General features: G+C 38.1%; 1 protein-coding gene across 1 annotated transcript in view; it reads left to right on the top strand.

Moving 5' to 3' along the window:
* The window catches only part of LOC124182618, a 203,801-nt gene that overhangs the window by 98,516 nt on the left and 81,038 nt on the right, over positions 1 to 24,247 (top strand). The window contains exon 3 of the mRNA XM_046570113.1: positions 2,435 to 3,422. Coding sequence (XP_046426069.1) covers positions 3,278 to 3,422 — 145 coding nt within the window. The 5' untranslated portion in view covers positions 2,435 to 3,277. The remainder of the gene's footprint in view (positions 1 to 2,434; positions 3,423 to 24,247) is intronic.

The raw sequence follows: 24,247 nt of genomic DNA, 5'->3' as shown, positions 1-24,247 counted from the left end.
TATTTTTCGAAGTGTATAAAAGAAAAAAAAAAAAAATTAAAAATCCCCCCAAGTCTTAAACAGTCCGATGTATATAATTCGCCCTAATTCTTTATTTTTTTTTTTTTTATTTCATTTTCACTTCAACTTTTACATCACACAGCGCAGGGGAAAGCCTCGGTATTTACTTGTCGCGTAAATATAAACACAAAGCGGTAGGAGCGGAGAAGTTGAGTGGAAGAATGGGGCGCGAGCATCGGGGAACAGGAAGAGGAGGCTGAAGGGATCTGAGGGGTTGAAAAGCGGAAAAGAAGGGAGGAAAAATACTTCATACATATATAATAATGCTCGCGTGTATCTCTCATACATATCTTACGCACGCGTATAAAAGTGTGCCTACTCACACCCTGACATTTCTTTTATTTCCTTCTCTCTCTCTCTCTATCTATCTCTCTCTCTCTCTGTCACAGTCACGTGTCGCTCTCCAAAGAAGCTCGTTTTATACTGCACCGTATACGATATACGTATGATTTATTCCGCTGCTGCACTTTAAACGATAGCTTGTCATATAGGTATTGTATGTATATATATACAATAAACATCCATGTATATTTTACATACAAGATACGTGTACAGATAATAGCAAATATTCGCGTTTTTTTTTTCTTCCTTCAACTGTTTGCCACGCATTAGTGTTTACTATCTTCGGAATATTGAGTTTGATTCGGTTTTGTTTGTTTATTTTTTTTTTTTATTTGTTTATTTATTTTTTATCCTGATCGAATACATTGAAGAAAAGAAAAACAAAATTCTACGTGTAAAAAACGAGGAGTGATTCTGTACGTAGCGTGATATTTAATGTTTATATGTATACATATAATACGAGTGAAATAACAAGGTTCGGCCCAATTAGTCGAAAATAAGCTTTGTTTGCTTTCAATTGGGTTTTCTGTCTACATTCTGCCGAATCGACGCATTTGTGTTTTCACTTGATTGATCATTTTTTTCGACGAATATTAAATCGAAAATACATATTTCGAACTGATATTTTTTCAGGCATTCTAACGGTAAAAGAAAATATCGATTTAATTTTTTATTGTTGGGTTGCAATAAGAAAAAAAAAAAAAAAAAAAAACGAAACGTATCCAATTGCGAGTAGAAAGAGAATGAATGAAAATGGAGTCAAATAATTCGAACAGTCAGTTTGCAATAATTTATTTAGTAATCGACAAACCTTACTTCGTAAATTAAAATTACAATTGCTCCGATTCGGTGAAATTTTTTTGCAACTTTCAAGTGAATCTGATTTTAACCTAGAAAAAAAATTCCCATACAAATTATAAGTAGATTAAGGTAACGCGTAGTAAATACTCTTTGTAACATCGAGGCGTCGAGTATATCACGAAACGTTTCGCATATATATACTAAGTGTGTCGGAGTTGTTGTGATTGACGTTGAATCGACGAGTCGAAACATCTCGGCAGAGTTTTGCGCATGCGCGAACCGAGACGGAATCGAAAAGCGAAGTGCCGATAGCGAGCATCGGTTTAGTCTGAGTCTGACCTGCCAGAGAGCAGCACGTGAGTTTCACGGTTACCTCGAAAATCATGTTTGTACTCGTCGCGGAGAAGTGACGGATTGAAAATCTGCTCGAAACGCAGCGATGCTAAAAACCGAATGCGCGTAAGCTTCTTAAAGACAGAAACAAATCGTTATCGAAAATATGATTGATCAAAAATTTCGAGTACTAGTTTTTTCCGATCAACCGATCGATCCACCGTGGTTCTAATCAGTCGTTTTTTTTTTTGTTTTCGTTTTTTTTTTTTTTTTGAACAATCAATCGACTGGCGTGTAGAAAAATCGTATTTTCGATTTATCGGTTATTATCACACTCGTAACGCGCAGGTTTATCCCAAGAACGTAACAACTGTTTAATTTCGCGCGGATGCAGCTGTGGGACAGCTTTCAAATTGAAGAGAGAAGGGACGAGGGAATGAGGTTATTTAATTGCGAGTTGGCCGTGTCCCGTGGCGATTCCGAGGGTTAGGAGAAAGCCACGGGATGTCGGGATATGAAATTTCGAATTTTAAACAACCCGCGGGGCAACTTGAAGTAGAATTTGGTCGCGATACTCTCTGATTTGATTTGTGACTGACTTGATTGGGCTGAGACTCGATTTCGAGTTTAGAACTCGTGCACTTTCGGATGTGATGTATTCTACGCATTACTTCACGGTTGTAGTTAATCAATTGTTTTAGAAGCGTAGTTTTTACCGGTTTTTATAACCAGGAAATTAGAGCTGAATAAAAAAAAATATTGGATGCCTCGTTATCAAAATCGAGTGAGAAAATACAAAATTGTCATTTCCTACGGAATTACTATATTATGTTTCTCTAAAATGCGGATCGTTATTCGATCTTCGGAAAAATAATTTCTACCTCTTTTCTTGTTCCAGGATTTCCGGTTTCGCGATTGAGAAATATTTTTATTGGGAGTACTGGATTCGGTTCTCGATGTTTTTGGAGGCAGCTTGGTTGAGTTAAAAACGGATGAAAGAAAAAAGTGATCGAGTTTCACGCCTCATCCCACAGCCTATGTTAAACGACTGAATAATCAATAATTGAAGTCTACGTGAAAACGTTAAATCGAAGACACGTCATTCTCGTAATTCAGGATGATGCAAATCGGAAAAAAATTGAGTACAAGTGATTGAAGTGAAGTGAAAAAAAAACAAAATTTCTTATTTGTTTTGACGTTTTTACTTCATTTTGGCTAAAAAATTTATTCTAATCGAAACGTGTACACGAATAATGAAATTATTTCGGACTTCATGATATATTTGATCAATGATTCTCTGTTTATTTATTTTTTTGAACCCGCTCACAAGGTTAAACACAATATCAGAAAATTATCTATAAAACTTGTAACAGTAGAAATCAATACACGATTTATTTGACTAAAAACTATTATTTTTGTTTCAAAATCAAGGACGTAGAATACGTTTATTCGAAAAATTAGGTCATCGAATCGAGCAAATAACAAGTAAAAAAAAAAAATCTAACATAATAAAACTCAAGTGCTATGATTGAATACCCAGCAGTGAATGAGAATTTAACATCAAGGTCGTGGATACACGGTGATGGTAAGAAATTGAAAGAAATCGTGACAAACGGTTATCCGCCATCATGATTTTAAGATCGATAATTTACAACAAGTGAAAATTGGATCGCTTGAAAGCGGCAAAGCGAGACAATAAAGTGCTGCGGCATATATTTTCGCATATAAAATTCGTGTTAAGATGACAGCTTTTCAAGCTTTAATTACAACATTGTTCGCGATACAGTGGGGAATTGATTTAAACAAATTAACAACGCTCACTGGAACGGCGTCAGTTGTGGCGAACGCTCAGCTGATCTGGACACCGATTTACGTCGGTGGATCGAGTAAGTATTTGTTTATTTACTTACGGATTTTTTCGAATGAAAATCATATTTCTTTTACCCGATGTAATATACGGTGTTTTGTTGATCTATCGATCAATCGCTGAAATTTTCAACGCTCCAAGAGTATATGATTTATATCAAACGTATGTTACATCTACTGTCGATTTTACAATGTGAAATATTTTTCGGTGATTTGTCGTTCTTGTACAGAGAAAAATGGAGAATATGCATGTAAAATTATGTTTAGATATGAATTCAAAAAAGGTGGTACAGAAAAAAGTATTTACGCAGCTGTATTAAAAAAATTCATTCTTCTCGAAGAATATGAAACGATTTGATAGATATTTTTATTAACAAGGAGATTTAATAGAAGATATAAAATACTAGAAGATACAAGTGATCGGGCGTACGATAAAATCAATCAGAGTGGAAATAGTCTTCACCCAAGAACATTATAGAGAAAGGTTTGTGTCTTGTCTAACTGTCGGTAAGTGTCGGTATGGTAATCTGTATCCAAAACTCTCTCTTTGTACACCTACTAAGATAGATTTATCATTTATTCTACTCGTATAATTATGTGAGTGATTTTGATAACACGGATCAGAAATGATTAATTAATCAATTAACAATTGTTCTTCAATTACGAGAAATTGAATCCATTCTATCATGCAGTTGCGAGTTCATCTTTCTTCGTCGTATTAAAATTTGAATACAAAATTTGGATATAATCGTTTGAAGGAACGAGATTAGGAAAAAAAAAATTCAAAAAAAAAAAAAGTAAAAAATACCTACAAGGGAGTAGGAATAATCTGGAGAAAGTTCACTGGAAGTCGAGAGAAAGGGGATGAAATAAGAAGGGCGATATCCTCAGTTTCTTGCGTCGAGTTTTTCGTATACGTATGTAAACCTACTGCAGAATCGTAAAGATTTCGGGAGGGGGGGTGGGGGTGGTACAAACAGCCCGGGAGGTCAGGCAAAGGCAAAAGGTATAACCGGCATAATTCGGCAGGGTTGATTCGACACACCTGCTTATGTGTAAAAACACATACATGTATACACATACACATGTGTATACACAAGACGGGATGGAAGTTATTCGTTCCTATTTGTTTGTCGTCAGAGGCAGACGTCGTCGTTGGACGTAGGCAGACGTGGGCTAATTAACAGAGCTTAACGAGGGACTGAGAGAGAGAGAGAGAGAGAGAGAGAGAGAGAGAGAGAGAGCGTGGGTGGGTGGAGGATGTGGAGAGGGATGAAAAGAGAGATACGGAGGTGACGGTTCCACCGGTCGATATCAGACGGGGTCGGTCGCGGGTCGCGCGAGTCGTGACTAATTGTGAAGGTTGACTTGGTTTAGTTCTCGCATTTAACCCTCCCCCACCCCTAACCTCCACCCTCCCGCCCGACCAAAGTCGCGTAATATCCTGACATTAGGGGCGCGCGTGTATACAAAACTCACCCCCTCCCCCTCCATTTCCGGCGCTCAAGCGACCACCCTGCACGTCACTCAAAACGCTCTCTCTCTCTCTCTTGTTTCAAGTTTTTGCTTTTTTTTTTTTTCATTTCGTTTGTTTCACCCCCGCGCTCAACGAGAACCACAAACCCACGTTTTTTTTTTTTTTTTTTAACAGGGAAAACAAACGTATTATACGTCTGATGGGTTCGCCGAAGCGGGAGAATAATACACAGGTAGACGTATGCAGCAGGGTTAACGTGTGACGTGAACGGAATTATTTGGTACTTTTGCGATCGAAGAGAAACCATAAATGTGTCCATCGTTCGATGGGATATTGTGACAAGGTTGTCGGGTGCAAATTCGTGTGGTTTTTTTTTTTTTTTTTCTTCTTCTTTTTTCTTTTCTACATTCCAATTTCATTTTTCTCCCGTCACTTATGCGACGCGGACTTTCGGGCGAAGTCCGTCTAGTCGGTGAAATGGGGGGGGGAAGAAAAAAAAATTTCCCGAGAGTTGGGGAAAATGTAATCAAGGTGTTTTTCTGATCGTTAGGAAGCGCACCCGGAACGGTTGTCGGTTCGTCTTTCTATCGCGTCCTGCTCACTGGGGTATAATTGATGAGGTTAAATTCGTTCTGAAAATTAAATCCACACCGGGCAGCTGGTGAAAAAAAAATGTGGATATTGTGAAAAAAAAAAATAAAAAAAAAAAAAAAAACCTATTCAAATATCTGCTTCTATCGTCTCTCTCGGTTTCTTTTTTTATTTTTTTTTTGTAGTAATTTACTTTTTCCTAATTCTCGTGAACCCGGAATGAGAAAGGGGTCGAAATATTATTTCTATTTTTTTCTCTCTATCCGATTATCGCAAGCCGTGTGAGCATGGACGGCTGCAGCAAAGCTGCTGCGGTCTGTCTACTTCGTTCGCTCGCTATAAAAAACAAAACTAAAAAAAAAAAAACCAAATAAAACGAAACATGTGTGTATATATATATATATATTGTATTATTATATACGATATATATATATTCACGGAAATGTAGGTAAAGTAATTTTCAAGGTAATCCAGCACCGCACGGTTGAAACGAACGAATGTCACGTATCATCTATGTAGATATAATTTACCTGCTACGTCGGGGGGAAAAAAAATGATACAAAATAAAATAAAAGAAAGTAAAGATATGTATATATTTTTATATCTTCCCGCGACGCGCGAGGATGAAACTTTTTGAGGGATGTAGCTGGGAAAGAAAAAAAGAAGGAGGCAAAATCACATTCTCGTTTCCCGGGGCATCATCATTCTGTAGCGTATTACATAATCTGAATACATGTGTATATGTATATGTATATATATATATATATATATTGTAATATACATCTCTTATAATGTATCACACGCGTAACGTGTAACGTGTAGGTATATTATATATATATTATACACACCGTTCCATCAAGTGTTTCGGTGTGAAAAACGCACCGCTTTTATTTTTTTCCCTCCGTATTATCAACTTAAATTTGTCATATTACAAGTTACGTTGTACGTACATTATATAAATATTTACTTGCATATATATATATATATGTACTCGCACTTCGTTGAACTCCGTTTTTACAAACTGACGCTTATGTTTTCTGTGTATGTGCGTGTGTATTTTTTTTTTCTCTTACTTTTTTTCACCTTCTATTTTTCGCTTCATCTGCATCCATCTCCATCTTTTTCTACATTTTTAAAAGCTCTCTGCGCGTATTGTGCGGTCCTAATTAATTGTGTGTGCACACTATCGCCGTACCGCAGCCACACCCCCGGAGTTTAAAAAAATGAAGGTAAAAAACTTCGCGGTGATAATTGAGGGTCTGGGACAGAATTTACTGAAAATGTACTTTTCTTTTTTTTTCTCTTCATTATAGCCTATTATCATATCAAATCGTGATCCGAGAATTGTGCTCTTTTTTCATTTTTTTTTTTTTTTTTATTTTTTTTCCCACCCTATTATCGTAAAATTAACTCACGGACAATTAACGTATTTGATTATCTTACAATTGGATGAATCGTGCAGATTGAATTTATCCAACCATGTAATGATTTATTTTCGGTATATATATACATATATACACAAGTTCGTGGAAAGAGAATCGGGTGAGAAAAAAAAAAAAAAAGAAACGAAATAAAAATAGATACACCTGTTATACTTAACGGAGAAAGGGATGAGAGAAGGAAAAGCGAAAAGAAAACCGGAAAGTCTCCACGACTGCAGAGATTTTACGAGTAAGGTGATAGAGGGGGTGTAAAAAAGTGAAGGGAAATAAAAAAACAAAAAAAAGACCAAGTTCCCTCAAGTACTTTTCGGCGATGGTGGTGGTGGTGGTGGTGGTGGTGATGATGGTGAAACTGGCGAGAGTGAGAAAAGCTCAGGGGGGTGAAATTTCTCCCCCCTCCTCCCCTTAAACTCGCGCAGCACCGGCAACCGCTTTTATTATACGCGTGTTGGGTAATTTTAGGCCGCCGAGATAAAGTTTGATTTGATGTTTTTACAGTACCGTTTTATTCGCGAGTCAGAGAACTGTTTATACGTAAGATATTCCCATTTCAATGCCGGAGCGACAGGGTGGCAAAAACTCGAGAAACGAGACGGAAAAATCGGGCGATCTTAATGGCCGAATAAATATTTTTCACGGTGCCTTAAAATCGCGTTGCGTAAACCACAGTCGTGATGAATATGAAAATTATCCGTATCGGAGGGAAATTTTTATTTACTGCCTCAAAAACTGTTCGCAGACAATTTTGACAATTATATATATCGGTAAACAATCATAGTAATTTCTGTTCTGAAATTTTTTTCGAAACGCGGGCTCCATTATTTGCCAACCTTTCACCGAAAATGAAAAAAATAAAAACAGCCTTCTTGCATTTCCAAATTTTTTATCAAACCATGAATATAATATTTTCTTAGTGAAAAAATAATTTTTCCCCGGTTGTGCTGTGAATTTATGACAAAAGAAATCAAACCTGATCAACGTGTTTCACACAAATCGTTAATCCTGAAGGTCTGAAATCAGCGTGTCGATTATCACAAAATTTTTTCGACAGGCAAACTATTTATTCCCATAATTGTCAGACATTTTCTTATTTGTTCTTTTACGTGTTCACCTATTGACCAAAAATTATTCCTTTATCCACTCGTTCGTTGAAAATTTCTTCTCGATATATTCATCCCGTTCATTGACGATGTTTTTCTTTTTTTTATTCACGTTTTGTTACCGATCCTTGATCATTATTTGCGAAAGAACCTTGTTCAACTGTAGGTGTGTATACAGCTACTTCCGTTTCCTCTTCCCCTCGAGTTTGATTTAGAGAAGCAGCAGCCCTCTGGCAATGTGCTCAAGGCATCGGCACCCCCAACAGTTCGCGGCATTCTGCCCGACTGGAACAACACCCTCGGAATTCGAACCCTTGCGTTAATCACCGAATTGAACTATTGCCGGCTGCCGGCTGTTGTTATTGGGGAAAAGCTTGGTTAGCTGCAAAGAAACCTCGAGAGTTATTTCGCCTCCATTTTACATTCTCCCGCCCCAATTCCTTCTTTGGTCGATTTCTTAATTTCACGGCTACACTTCGAGTTTGCCGACTGGCTTAAAAATGCATCATTTTCGGATGAGTTGCTGGATATTTTTAACGAGCTTTCTTTGCGGGATGTCATTTATTTTATATATATATATATTTTTTTTTTTTTACATTAAAAAAACCGTCGTAAGGTGTGATATTTTGATATTCAAATGTTTCTATCCGACACGTACCCTGCGGTGAATAAAATTCCCCTTTCTCTGCGAATCGCGATAATATAACATATAAATGCGATGGAACACAAGCGTCTCCTCTTGCGAAGCATCCAGCAATGCGTATGGTTTTACACTCTGTTTTTGGAACACGATATTCCTATTGAAATTAATTCCGCATGTCACGTGCTGTTTTCCGAACGTTAGTAATGAGACACGTGTACATCAACGGCATCGACGTTATACCGGAGTAGAAAATTAGACGCTTATAATTATCGAAACGCGGTGAATAAGGATCAGCGAAAAGGAGCCACTCAACGTCACTCGAAGACATCGATAGAGATTTTTGTGAAATAGGTTGATTCAATATCTCGCACACCCGCGGACAGTGTATGAAACATGGACAACGAATTCGGCACGATTAACGATTCGGCAAAACAATGGAAAGCGAGGTGTAAAATTGAAACCGTAGTGTTGAACGGCTGCAATTCGGTTTCTCCATCCTCGATGGGATGTATATCCGCACATCGGTTGCAAACCAAGAATGGTTGCAGTTCGCCCGTACCTTGCGAATTGTGCGGTGGATGCGGAGTTGATACAACTTGTATGTACATGGATCCATGGATCCATGTCTAGTATATTAGATACGTTATGTACCGCTTTAATATATCAAGTGCATGCTATGAGTTCGCTAAAAGGGGGGGGGGGGGAGTTGGTTGCATATCCATGCCCGACAACACTTCCATCTATTGTTTCGACTCGACCGCAAAGCGGAATATCACTGGTTTTGAAAACGTTCAAAGAGAGAGAGAGAGAGAGAGAGAGACGGAGAGAGTAGAGTGTCCATTCCCCGTGAGTTTATACTCGCCGTTCGAGCGTTATATTCGTTTGTTACGATTAACGCAATCTGTTTCCACTGCCTTCGGCAACGCTCTGCGCAAACCGCGTCAACTTCCGTTATTTCACCCTCGAGCGGAAATTCGATTTTCGATACAGACGATAAACATTCGTATTACCTACAATGCACTATGAACCGTACGTGATCGACTGGATAGCTGAGCGTTTTTCCTTTTTTTTTGTAATTTACCATACGTCTGCCGATAATATACCGATATTGAGACACGTGACGATCAAGACAAGATGGCGTCACGTCGAGCGATCAGCTGATTGTTTCTGGTAACTTGACGCGAATGAAACTGTACAGAAAGTTTCGTGCGAGCTGTCAGAGTCTGATTTTGTTACGTTAAGTCGATGGACGGCAAAATCTGGGACGAAAAACTACTTTTATTGCGAAATACGGTAAGGCTTTGGCGGTTAATTTTCCGTCGCAGGGTGGCTTCGTTGAAGAACCTGAACTCTGTACACGTGCCTCATTGTAATTATACCTGAAGCTAGAAAATTTTCGGATGACTTGGTTTCCTGTCTTGACGGCTTAATTAACGTCGCATTCATTTAGTAGGTTTCAGAAAGCGATAGACGGGGTATTCATAACCGAGATCGTTTCGTGTGAACTCGCTGTGTTGTTATTCACCCTGAGTACACGTCTCTACACACTCGCAATTTCTGCACAAATGGATATTCTTACTAGATGCAGCGGTTTCGTCTTTCTCCGAAGACAATTGCTTCTCGGTGTAAGGTGACGCGGGCTTGAACTAGCTCCTCTGGAAAGAGGCCGAGCTCCATATTTCTCCAGCTTACACATCCACCACCCGCAAATTTTCCCCATTCGCCCTCCGGTCTCCTTGCGAAACTCGATAATTGGCTGTGCAACTCTGCAGCTCTCACGGAAGACAATGGAGCTCGGGGATCATCCCTTACTGTATGTCACAAAATCCTCTGTATAATAGTTTCCATTAATCAGTGCCAGCTTTCCGCACGCTGCAGACAACCACAGTTCGGTATCTTAATTAGGTGTGTATACGGTTGAAAATGCGGACGGAATGGGAACCGTATAACTTACTTTGATTTCATCATTCCGCACATCGGAGAATCTTATTCGTTAGTTTGCAGTTCAGTCTCATCTTAGTAAAGCATCTTTTTGTTTTCAGTTTCTGGTTAAATATGACAATTTTACTCGCGTCGTATTCTACCTTATCGACAGGGAATCGTAGATGGCGCTTCAGCATAGATCCAATATCCCCAACCTAGCCACTCTATACATCTTTTAGATTAAATCGATTCTTTGAGTATTCAATTTTTGTTCACTGTTCAGTGTAAGTCTTCGTTCTTTTATGCACGCGACTTTTGTCTTCTTTGAATGAAACTGTTCCCTTGATCTCCACCTTAACCCTGTCTTGACTTCGTTCAACACTTTAAAACTCTTCGCCTTAAAGAAACTAAAGAGTAAAAACTGTGACGCAAGAAAACGACCAGCTTAGGTATACATTGGGACGCGAAATCGTTTTCCAATATACCAATTTCGGCAACTCTTCAGCCATCACGACGCGATAATTATGTACTTTTACCTCTGAAAATGGTGTGCAGCGGTTGTTTTTCTTTAATCGGGCGGCCATTCAATCCCGCATCGATTCACTAGCGAGATATATATATATATATATATATATAAAAGTTCCTTCTTCCTTTCTGTTTCACTGAAGTTTTATTTTTTGTAATTAATTTGTTTCTCTTTTTCTTCTCTCCTTTTTTTTTTTTTTTTTTTACTCCACTTGTCTTCTACTCGTCTTGCTTTCTTTTCTTCAATTTCCGTCTTTCAGCTTCTTCATGTTTCCAAACCAGCCCTGGGGGGACTCTTTCAATTTGATTGCTTTCACTCGGCGGACTCATACAAATTCGAAAGTAGGTGGGTAGATACCGCTGATCTGTCCGTCTCGCCACCATCTGAATGAAGCTGAAAATTTTCTCCCAACTGATTAATTCACTAACGAAATGAAACTCGGTGAAAACTCTTTTTTACCAAACTTTTTTTTTTTTTTAACTTTTTTTCAACCAAATAATTATCCACCGTAGCAACAAATTGCTTTCGGTACTCTTCTTTCGACGATCCAATTCTAAGAATCTTTCTTCATTTTTATTATAATATAAAATTTCGTCTCTGTGAGAAAAGCGAGGCGTCTGAGTTTTCATCAGACTTGCGACAAACGTTTGCAAAAATTGGTAAAATTCGATAAAAAAATAAATAAATAAATAAATAATTAATAACGAATACGGAGAAGTGAAAATGAATGAAAATTCGTTTTGCCAAAGTAAAAAGGGGTTCGCAATACACGTACAAGTAAAGAGAGAGTTGTGAAATATCGCGGCGAGAGAATAGTTCGCCATGGTTGCCCTTTTCTGCGGTTTTCAACCGGCACAAAGGAGCTTTTTATTTTTTCTTTTTTTGTTAATTTTATTTCGTTCTTTCTCACCGGTTCATTCCGGCAGTTAAATTTTTCCTTTTTACTATCCCCTTTCTTTTTCTTCTCTATATTCTCGTTTTTACTATACCGAGAAGATGAATTAAGAGATGCTTCAAAGAATTCTCTAACCAATGATCTTTTGTTCTTCTGCACGAAGACAGATTTAGAAAAAGTTCAAACACTACTGATATTTCAGATTATTTCTTTGCTTCGGTTTTATAGTTTTGATGACTCGTCGTTAGTTTTTTTTTTTTTTTTTTTTCCTTGTCAACTTCGTTGGGCGACAAAAATCGAAGACACTTATTGATAAAAGTTTGTACAGGCAAAAATTGGAAACGAATTCAATAAAACAGAATATAAGAAACGTACAGAAACCTGGAGCGGGAATATTATATTAAAATATATCTCTCAGAGAACACTGAGAGCAAATATATATATATATATATATATATATGTATAAGTTTTAATTCAGGTTTGTTATAAAAAAAAAAAAAAAAAAAATCGATAATGCAAATATAGAGTTTAATCAAGTTGAAAAATCGGCACGAGAGGTATTGGAATTGGTAGCGGGGATGTCTTTGCACCCTTTGTTCTCTACTTTCCACCCGCGACGTGAACTCGCTTCAAGAATTCATTCTCCCCAAGGTTATGCAAATTATTAATATATAGGATTCGACAAAGAGGAAGTCGCCAGCGGGTGCAGAGTGAAAGAAATTTGAAACGATTGGTCTCCTTTGTTTCTTCATTTTACTCCTCAGTTTCACTGTGCATGTATAATATTTTCATTCTCCATTTGTGACATGAATTATTTACTTATATATTTGTTTACTTATTTTTTTTTTTTTTTTTGAATATTGTTTGTAACATTTTTTTCGCACCCCGAAACGTGACGTCAATTCAAATTTCGCAAATCGTCAAGATCGGGAATCCTTGGCCACTTATTTTCTCCCCTGCACTTTTCCCCTCCTTCCATTTTTATTCGTTTCGTTTACTTTTCACTACCCTTAAAATTGACGTTTCTCCAAAAACGAAGGTCCGAAGGTCCTGACGAAATTGCAGAACCCTTATACAGTGCTTTGCGATGTGAACCGAAACGAAAGACCTCCGTTTCGACATATTTCCTTAAGGGTCGGTCCCTTATCCTTAAGGAACTGGTGTTCGACTGACCCACGCTGCACTTAACTTTTACTACGATCTCTTATCCCCGCTACGCGACGGACCTACATATTTAATTACTTGTTCATTTGTCGCTAAGTATAAACGAATCTGCGTTCCCCCCTCCCCCTTCCTCCCCCCCCCACCCCTCTCGCCACCTTTTCCTTTTGTCGCAAGTCGTTAGGTTTTGAATACATTTTTATCACAACACAATTTCTTGTTACTTCGTCACTTTGTTACTTTGATGCTTTGCTGGTTGAATCCTTTGTTACTCAGTTACTTCGGTGGTTTGTAGCTTTGTCGCGTTGATAGTTGGCCACTTTTATGGTGCACTATTTTGATCCTTTGTTTCTTGCATCGTTTGTTACTACGTTACTTCAATGGTTTTTTTGTTTGTTACTTCAGTACTTCAATACAGCGATACTTTGACACTTTATTATTTTGACCCTTTGTTACTTGATGCGTTTGTTATTCGATTAATTCGGTGGTTTGTAACAATGTCACTTTGATACTTTGTGACTTTCGTGCTTTACGATCTTGATTCTTTGTTACTTGGATTGTTTTTTTTTACTCTGTCCCATCAATGGTTTGTTACTTTGATACCTCGACAGTGTTAACAGATTTTTCCGTTACGTCAACGGTTTGTCACGTGATTATTTTACTGCTTTATCTAGTCCCAACCCGTTTACTTTTCTTAAAATTGTTTACCCTATCGTTACTTTTCCACATCGCCTCTTCGTCCAACTTCGTTACTTTTCACCATGGTGCAGTGTTACTTTGTTATACGATCGCGTTACTTCGAGTCTTGGGTAACCAAGAATACTGTTCATCAGCCTTGTCGTAACGAACTTGGTCACCTCCTTCGACCTAAAACTCGTTACCAAAACGAGTAAAGAATTACGTAGAAATTTGAAAGGTGAGACATCATTCGGCGTTAATTGCCTCATAACGCCAGCGTCTTTGCAATCAACTGCCTCGCGGGCTTCTAATTACGAGACTGCATTTATATATGTATATAAGTGGTTTCACTTATCGCTTCGTCTCGAGCGACTCGATGGTAGGTGGTAGGTGGTAGGTATGGTTCCACGGTTAACAACGCGTCGACGAGGATGGAAAGTAGCTCTGCTGTGCAGCACGTATCCTGCAATTGCGAACGCTGAGAGATACTGGAATGGCTGAGCTTGGCTGAGGGGTTGGTTGTTGGGACATAATGGGCTCCGTCTTCGCCTCTCTCTCTCTCTATCTCTCTCTCTCTCTCTATCTCTATCTCTCTCTCTCTAGCCTGGGTATAATAAGGCTGAGGATATATTAACGCCGGTAGTACACAAGACGCCGTTTCAAATTACACCCGTGCTCATTTCGCTTTCACCGCCTTCCACGACCCCGATTAGCGAAATAGTGCCCATTTTTTCCTCTTGTAAAAAAAAAAAAAAATGAAAGAAAAGATGAAAGAAATCGAGGGCCCGATTTGAGGACAACGGTTTTTTTTTTCTACCCTTTTTGCCTCTTTTCGTTTCACTATCTCTCTCTCTCTTTCTTCCTTTTGCTCCATTGTCTTGCTGATGTTTGTTGAATCGGAAATATGAACAAAGAAAAGTTTGATCGAAGTACTTTTTTTTTTTTTCTTGAAATTGATATACGCACTTGAGGTGATTTTATATCCATGAACGAAATTGTTGACGAAATTAAGCCAGAAAATGAAGTTTCGTAATTGACAAACTAAATGTCAGGTTTTTCATGAACTGATAGAAATTTTATCTGCTAACGTGAATGTTTACTCGTATCAATGAAGTTTGTTTTCTCATTAATCACAAGTTTGTGTTTGGTTGATAAAATTCAGTTCAATTACTTTTCAAACAAAAGGTTTCTTATAATTAAACAAAATCAATTTGACGTCAATAAATTTTTCAAGGTTAAGTTCGCATTTGACCAAGTATTCAACTGCCTCTACTACTCCATTAGTTCTATCTCTATACAAGTACCATAGATTTTATACAAACTGAAGAAATGTCGATATCTTTGTTAATCCTGCTTTTACTTCTTTAATGTAAATAGTAAATTTCTAAATGATTTTGGCGAGTATTCTAAAAACTTTGAAACCGACACACTTGACACAAGTAAACCGTGTAAAATTGATCTCATCACGAAAGAGAAGGGAAGACAGAGATAAACATCCCCGTCAGTCGTTACGTGAAAGGTGAAAATCGGCGCTAGTTAAAAAAATCCAGGGAGAAAATGGCGTTATTATCGTGTCGCCAACAAATCTAACTATTTATGAAAAGTTAGATCCATCCGCACGAAGTTTGCGTTTATCAGAGTCGCGCATCGATCGATGCGCCATCTATCGGTCCTGCGAGAAGATCGCGTGTTTGCGCGCGTAGTTCAAAACGTCACTAAGGCTTCGCGCATTTATTTAAGTAGATTTGACAAATCATATTTCCGTTCTCACGTCTCTTTGACCTGGCTGTACGTTCCGTACATTCTTAAAGCTAGTTATTACTAACTCGTACATTTTTCCGCAGTGGCTTTTGAATAAAGTTCCAGCCAGGGGTACCAGGTTATACCGTTCACATACGCACACGCACACACACACACACGGAAATACTTGCCGGGCAGATCGTTTCGACATGCAGCGAATATAGCTATATGGGTGTAATAATGCTCGATAGCTGTATGTACAAATCACGGTGAAACTGGCTTTTATGAAATCTCGGGCATTGGCTGAGCTTACGGTCGGGGTTGGCCGTCCAGTTTTTCGACTTCGTAATGGCCCTGCAGAGCTGGAAAGTAGCTGCGAGCACCTAGACGTTTTTCTATTTTCATCCATCCCCCATTTTTCCGACTTCCGCGTACATTTTATATCTATACGTATAATCGGGGATGCGATATTCCGGCGTAACGTTCCGAACTTTTCATCGTTTTCATCCGGGAGTTATTGTCGTTGGTCAAAAACTGTAGTCGACGCGATGAAATCCGACTGATTTTATACATCTGTATTATAAATCCGGAGTAAATGTAAACTGCCCTTTTTCATTCTACAGCTTCACGTACACGTTTTGCGTTGTGTTTTATATTATTTGTACATTCACGTATATGATTTAACGATTTTTATTACACCGTAAAATACAACCTCGTACCGCAACCGTTTCCAGCAATGTTACGTAATACGTGTTTCATTTAATACATACATCATATTATTATACCTGGTTTTTCTCGTCGCGTTCACAAAAAATTATCACCGTATATGAACTCATTTTTTATTATTTTTCATTAGCATCGTGTGGTGTTCTTTGCAAAAATCTGAAATATCAAAACTTTTGATTCGGGCCAAGCTGATTTAAATCTACCAACACGACGAACGGATAATGTGCCTGTACTTTTATTGCATCATCTTTTCACAGTGTTTTTAATTAGTTATCATTATTATTATCATTTGGACGAGGCGTATCATTCGCGTACGAAAAACACAACGTGAATATCCATCTAAGTTATCGTAAATCGAAACTATAATCGATAAGAGAGGATAGAAAATATATTGGGAATATAAAAGCGTAGTAAGTGGAAAGAGTTTTCAGGGATGAAAATATTACTACGGGGTTTGAACGCGTGTACGATTTACGAAATACATAGCATTAATAATTCATAAACTTTGTCTTCCCTCAAACTCTCCAATATGCTCTCTCATCTCTGAAATGCACCAACTCCCATCCCCAAAGCCTATATCCTCCACCATGGCGTCCAACCACCATGAAACAATCGTTTCGAATTTATCAGCTGAATAATAAACAGCGTATGGATTGCTTTCGAACAAACCTATTCCAGTTTCGATTTCGAATTGGAGAAGGACAGTCGAGAGTAATTTCTGGTTGCGGTTTCTACGGTATAACAGCTGCCGGTAACTGTTTTTATTTATTTATTTTTTTTTACCTTGGATGAAAAATATAATTCCGAATTAGAAATGAAAAGCTGTTTGCATTTTTTTTTAGGTGTCATCTTGAAATATTCTTTTTTATTACGATCACTGTAACTATTCCGATAATTTGATATGAATAAGATCTCGTTCACCATATTTTCAGATAAATTCAACGAATCAACAGATTTAGTCTTGAAATAACCACAAAAATGTTGTATTTTTACAACTGTAATCATACTAAACAATTTTACTCGTACGACGAATTTTTTTTTTTTTTTTTTTGTAAATCGGATTTAAAGGTAATTTCATACGAATTTGAACGAAGCTTTCAGTACTAAGCTTTCAGTTACGCGTTAGAAAAAAAAAAAGAAGAAAAAATAAAATGGAAAGAATTAAACGATAAGAGCTTAGAACCAGAACAACTTATAAAAGGAAGATAGAAAAGCGGAACACGTCGAAGGATAATTCAGTCGATAAAATTTAGGTACCCACCGTGAACCTTTTTCGCGGATAGTTATACATTTTTATCTCTTACTCCTGACCGAATGGGGTTCATAGGGGATGAGGCATGGGGCATGGTGTGGGTGAAAATCAATGATTCTGTCGAGTAAGAGCTCCGAGACCGAGTGACTAGCAGCAGCGTGTGCAAAAGCTAAATCTCCGCGTCTCTCTGCTTCCGCGATGCTATTAAATCGGTCCTTTGAATAGCAGCGATTCATTATCGGGAATACTTTGAGGAAAATTGAGCTATTAAATCGAGAATAGATTGGTTTTATCCCCCAGACAACGTCGATCGTTTTCACCAAGTGTACAACGGATGAGCGTCAAAATTTTTTTTTTTCTTTCCTTTTTTTTTGGTAACAAAAATTTAAAAAAAAAAACAAACACACAGCGCACATGCAGATCCGTTCGTTACTAGAGAATTGACGCGCCAGTCCGCGTTGGAAAATTTAATTAATCGTCATCTAGTTTTGACGCTTATTGGCTCTCTCGCTTTCGATTCGGTGGGAATAAAACTGTCGGAAAAGAAGTTGTTCAAATTGAAAGACGATTTATTTTACAAGAAACGTGTAGATAGACTTTTGCAAGTTTATGATAAATCTTCGAGTACCTCGTGCATTAAGGTCGCGTAGTACTCCTGTCGTTACCGACCGAGCAAAATCAACATTCTTCTTCCTACGTTGAATGAACAAACGAACGAAATGGGTTGCAATTTCTACGGTACGTCGATCTTTTCTAACGAAATTGTGAAAAGTTACTCGATGTTATACGGAAAGCGTTAAAAATTCACACATTTTTTCATATTGAAATAGGGTGAGTTTGCTCAGTCGGTAAGGGTGGGAGTACTACATGGCCTAAAACTAAATTTCGTATAGAGAGAAAATTGTGTATCTTTTTTTTTGTTCCAAAGTGGCGTTTTTCGCGATAAAAAAGGGTTGATTCGATCCTTCGGGCTTCGGTAGAGTTCGAATACCGTTTGAGACTGAAAAATGTTGGAAAGTTTGAGGAATGCCGCGACGGGTAAGACCTGGATAAAAAGCTTGGATTGTCAGGAGTTATTCGACCGGGTATCGCTGACAATGACAATTTTAGATTTTCTTTGAAGTTCGGTTGAGACGGAGCAAAAGTTGGCCGGTCTCTCTATCGTTTCTAGTTCAGACGGCGTCAAAGAAGCTCCAGTTTCGAGGCTATGCGAAGTTTCATCGAGGTTTTCCCCCGACTTGAAGGACGGACAGCTTGGCTCGGTGGGTGGGTAATTTATTTCAGAGAGTTGGTAAACAATGCTTTTACTCTTTTAAATTCCGAGAGCACGACGACCTTCTCCTCCTCCTCCTCCTCCTCCTCTTCTCTACTCAACGTTGAACCTTAAACCTCGCCCTACGGTGACTGCTCGAGTTGAGGAGAGAGGAGAGGAAAGAGAGGGCTGTTGACTTCATTTTCCAACCCCGCAAAGCCGCGGCCTCCACTTCGCCGCACCAAACGTCGACCCGATGGAGAAAATTGCCGAAGTAGGTACGAGGCACCGACTTTTGAGACATTTTGCACAAAGTCAAAGGGACCGAAGAGCGCGGAAAACAGAGAGAGAGAGAGGGAAAGATCGGGGAAGAAATACTCGGAGAAATACGAAGCTTGGCTGCCATGGCAAATACCGTCAAATTGGATGGTCGCCGAAATGCTAGAAGGAACCGGAAAGGAATTGCGAGTTTGATTTTTCGAATGCGAGAGGAGGAGATTAAACGAGGGAATTGAGAAACGCTTTGATACGGTACGATGAGGATATTCGCAATAACCAGAGCAATTCGTTTCATGAACTCACCACAGTTGCGCCAGTCGATTTACAAAAGCTGGGGAGGCCGCAGCTGAATGTCATTTAGAATTTTTGTTGTTGGGGAAAAAATCGTGTTTCCACACGCGGAATTGCAAATTCGACAACGGAGAAAACACGAGCGAACTGCGATAATGAAATTTTTGTTTGCTTTTATTTTTCTTTGGTAGGAACGAATGAAAATTATCGGGGAAATCCGAAGGAGTCGATTGGCGATAAATTACAAATTTCTCTAAACGCTGGCTTATAGAGTTGAAAAACACAACATACCAAGCCCAAAATCAGCAAACAAAGAGAGAGAGAGAAATAACGAACAAATACTTTGAAAAAAAATTATTCAATCTGAAAGAAAAAAAAAAAAAAAAATTGATGATCAGGGGGTGAAAAATGTACAGTACTTTTTTTTTATGTAATAATCCGCAACAATAATTTTATTCTAAATGAATTTATTCGTTTTTGAGTTTTCGATTTATTATATAAAGGTCTAATTCAGCTTAAATTGGAATGATCATTCATGACTGTCACGTTTTAGTACTAATTGCAGTGTAGGTAAAGAAGTATTGGTTTGCGGGTAAAACAGATTTTTGTATAATTTCAAGGAGACAAACTTCGATAAGGATAAAAATTTATTAGACCATATTCAAGCGGTGAGCATAAAGTTGCCACATACCGTCTATTTCAGAAGCCTTGAGAAGAGAAAACAAATTGAAAATAGGTCGGAAAAATAGTTTTTCCGCGATACTTTTCATCACCATGAAAAAAAAAGAGGCTGTCGATCTGTCCGACAAAATGCCGCGGTGACCGCAAAAACGACCGAGTGATAAATCTGAAACCGAAAGGACTTGGTAGCCGAATGTAAAAAAGTTTTGAAAGGAAAATTCGAAGAAAAAAAAATATTTCTGGAAAGCACAAAATTCATATACTTTTTTTTTCAATAAATGAGTTCGTCGGACAGACCGACATTGTTCTAAAAACTGGTTTTTCAGATTCTAGAGGTTCGAAAACGTTGAGGTTCGATGATATTAGAAACAGTTGTTTGGAACCGAAACCAATACTTCTCTTGTATTATAAAAATTGATAAATGATGAGTAAAAAAAAAAAAGAAAAAAAACAACAACAACAACAACAGTATAAGATACAATTTTACGAAATCCAAGAAATGATTTTACGAAGAAAATTAGCAACAAAAGATTTTTCGGATCGGCTTGTAAAGAGATGGAAAGTACTTCGAGAAATGCTGTTTTTATGGGTTGTTCCTCTCGACTTGACGGTGAAAATTGAGCGCTGTAAAGGAGTGGGCTTCGAAAGGGGGTGAATTTGTCGATCCTCTAAATCAGCCGAAGGGTTCTAGAGAACTTGAGCCATTTCATCGTCGGGTTTCTAGAAACTGACCCCGCGAGCCCAAAGATCCCCAGTAAACCAAAATCGGCTTTGCGTTTGTACGGATGGCAGCTGGGATTAACCGAATCCGATTATATAATAACTCATCTCCACCATCCGCTGCTGGTGAAAGCAGTTTGTAGGTGGAGGATATCCTATCGGAGGTATAAGGCACCCCTCTGTTCCCATAATCCCTGAACCAAACCCTCTCGATGTCCCAGGACTCTTATAAAAATTACCTGATTGGTTTACTCGCGGATTTTTTTTCTCCTCCGGTTCGTTTTCCCGTGAGATTCTTCTTTCGATCTTTCGCTTGCGTGGATCCGAAAAATGGAGGGTTGATCCAAAAATTTACCAAAAAAGTTTCGTAATTTATGCTTGAATCGAAATTGACATTCGTTTACTTTCATAATCGTTAGATAATTGTCATTTGTTTTACGGGGAAGTTTGATAAAAAAAAATTTCAATCGAAGTTTTAAACATTTAGGAGGAAATTATTCGGTTACATATATTTTTTTTTTTTTCTTTCTCACCTGTTCCAAAGTACGTCGTATTGTGTAGATCGAAAACGGAGAAATAATAATTGCAGACAACTCTTGCAATTGTTATTTCTAACGAAACTGTAAAGATGTGACCTAATTGTTTTTAAATAATCCACTTTACGCATGAGTCGCACAAAATTAATCTTACCATGAAACTTGGTCAAAAGATTTCAACGTCTTCTTGCAAAATTACAATTTACTGAATTGAAATTCGTAAATAAGCTCGCAAATGACAGTGGTTGAAAAAAAATTACCGCCACGGATCGTTTTTCAAAGCAAACTGGGCCTGATCCTTAATTATCCTTTTTCCCCGTACCGGAGGAAAAAAACGACCGGAAGAAGAAAGTGTAGAGAAAAAAAAACTTCCGACCCGGTAGGAAAGACAATAGAAAATGCTGGCCAACCAAACGAAAGAAAGAAAAAAAAAAGAAAAAAAAACTAAGAGGAGAGAAAAATTTGAAAATGAGACGGAAATAAGCTTAATACCATTCAAAGTGTTATAGAAAAGGAGTCTAAATCACGGATGACGTGGTTAAAAAATGACGGATTATTTCTCTCGGGTGGACAAAGGCGTCGTATAAAATTCATCCCGTTCTTGGTCTGAACGCCCTGAAAGCTGGACTTGCGAACGAAGCCTTAAGAACTAGCTGCTGCCCTTACGGGGAAAGGGAAGAGCGGTGAAATATCGTGTTCCTAATGCACCGGACTAAAAAGCCGGCATAGCAGACGACGGAACCGTAGGTTGTGGAAGGGGTCGAACAAGGGTTGCGGGCTGCTAAGGGTAGTCGAGGCCCCGCAACAATGCTCATCGTATATCAACGCCGCAGAGGCGGACGCTATGAATTTCTAGCAAACTAAATCAGCCGGAATAAGTTGCGCGCCTGGAATTGAATGAGCGACCCTTGGACTTGGCCGTATGTGTATATATTGTATATAGAACTCATGCAAGGGTGGACAAAAATACAAGGTTTACCCTCCGTCTTATCTAGTTACGCGGACGCACGGGGAACGTCTTCGGAAATCGAAACGGTGGCCATTTTTTTTTTTTTTTTATCATTACCCCACTCGCTCTAACCTCCAAAAAATTTCGTTTCTCATGGTCGACAAAAAATTTAAGCTCGCTCCCGCGACTTTTACCGAGAACATTTGCGTCGGAAAGATTTCATTAGGGGACAGAATGAGTCTTGAATATTTTCAATGACCTGCGGAGAAAGTGAGGTTAGCGATTTAAATTTTGAAAAAAGGTGCACGAAATACGTTGCTTTCGACGTGATGTCTTCTGGATGACACCGAGACAGATTGTTACGTTCCGGATCGATATAAATTTGTTTTCAGTATGCGAAAAGTGAAGCTTATAATTTTATTAACTAACTAGTTTTAATATCTAACTGGTTTAATGTCTAACTACAATTTTTATGTCTAACTAGTTTCGTAAATATCCAACTATAGTTTCAGGTCCAACTATAGTTTTCTTTTCCAGCTAGTTTTAATTTCTAACTACATTATCAGTATCTAACTAGTTTTAACGTCTAACTGTAGCATCAATATCCAACTAATGTCCACTTCTTACATGCGAAAAAATGATTTGATATCGATAGTACAAGTAACAATCTGTTACACTCCCATAAGACAACATACAAATGCAGCATTTTTCGTTGGCCCTTTTTTCGAATTTTTATTCGTCACGTACACGTTTTTTTTTGCACGTCATTGGAAGAAATCAAGAATCATTTTGTCCTCTCGTTAAGTTTGCTCAAAATAAATGTTTTTATCAAAAGTCTCGGAAGCAACTTTAAGTGAAATGAATATAGTTGTACTAACGATTTGAGTGGATTGTTAATGTGATTTGTAGTTTGCTACATACTTTCCATTACCTAAGTAAGACTTTGAAACCAATTTTTCAACTGCACTTATATCAAAAATTCGAAAAGGTTACCAAAAAAAATAGTGTACAAATGACTATGATTGAAGAAAATAGTAAGACATACTATAGATTTTCTGTTTGCACGTATGATATGAAACTCATTTTTATTTTTTACGTAAAAATATATTTTGCGTTCACGGTAAAAAATTCAAATATATGAGGATTGTATGATAGCCACGTCTAACATTCTCAACATCATTAAAGAGCCTAATTATCATTTACTTATAGTTAATTCTGAATTGGTTGCTTCAAACAAAATTGTCAAGTCTGGTATTTGCGAATTCATAAAGTTCCATTTATACATGAACAAAAATTTTATGAGGAAAAAGAAATTTGTTATATTCCGCGACCTCAAAATTTTATCAAGCAGTTGTGCAATGAAATATAAAATAAAATAAATAAAAATTCAAACGTTCGTGTAAATCGAATCGAGGGTTCTCAAATTAGAGAGTAAAATCGGTTGAGGGCTGATTTTCGAACATTCCACTGAATTTTATTCCCAACGTTTGATATTAATATTTCTCGACAATTCTCGACTCGTTGAATACTTTCATTACCCAAAGAAATGGCGTTCGTCACTTTTTTCTTCTTCTTCTTCTTCGATTCCTGCAAACATCTCTACACATCTCTTCCCCCTTCGGATTTTGAGATACGATACTTCCGAGGGGCAATCGAACCGTCGGTCCGGTCTCCTCGATCCCTAAATTCAATTCCAAATAGCAAACTATATAATCAGATCTCTTTCCCCCTTTCGCACGACAAAGTTAGCCGATACGTGAGGGCGAGAAAAATTTACACATGTAGTTGGCTTAAGCCGGTGGTATATTTGCCAAATTCCGTGGTTGTGGACTGTGGCAAAACCGGATATCCCATTCCACGTTTACCACCCTCCGTCACTCCCGGCTTTTCACCCTTGAGGCTGGCCGAACTATTCCGCCGGAAGCAAGAAACTGAATTCTAATATCACGCCGGGGTAAGAAGCGGTTTCGTGATACGAATGCA

This window comes from Neodiprion fabricii, chromosome 5 (assembly GCF_021155785.1).
Source record: "Neodiprion fabricii isolate iyNeoFabr1 chromosome 5, iyNeoFabr1.1, whole genome shotgun sequence".
Lineage (NCBI taxonomy): Eukaryota > Metazoa > Arthropoda > Insecta > Hymenoptera > Diprionidae > Neodiprion > Neodiprion fabricii.
The sequence above is the reverse complement of the archived record's forward strand: the minus strand, read 5'-3'. Positions and strand labels throughout refer to the sequence as shown.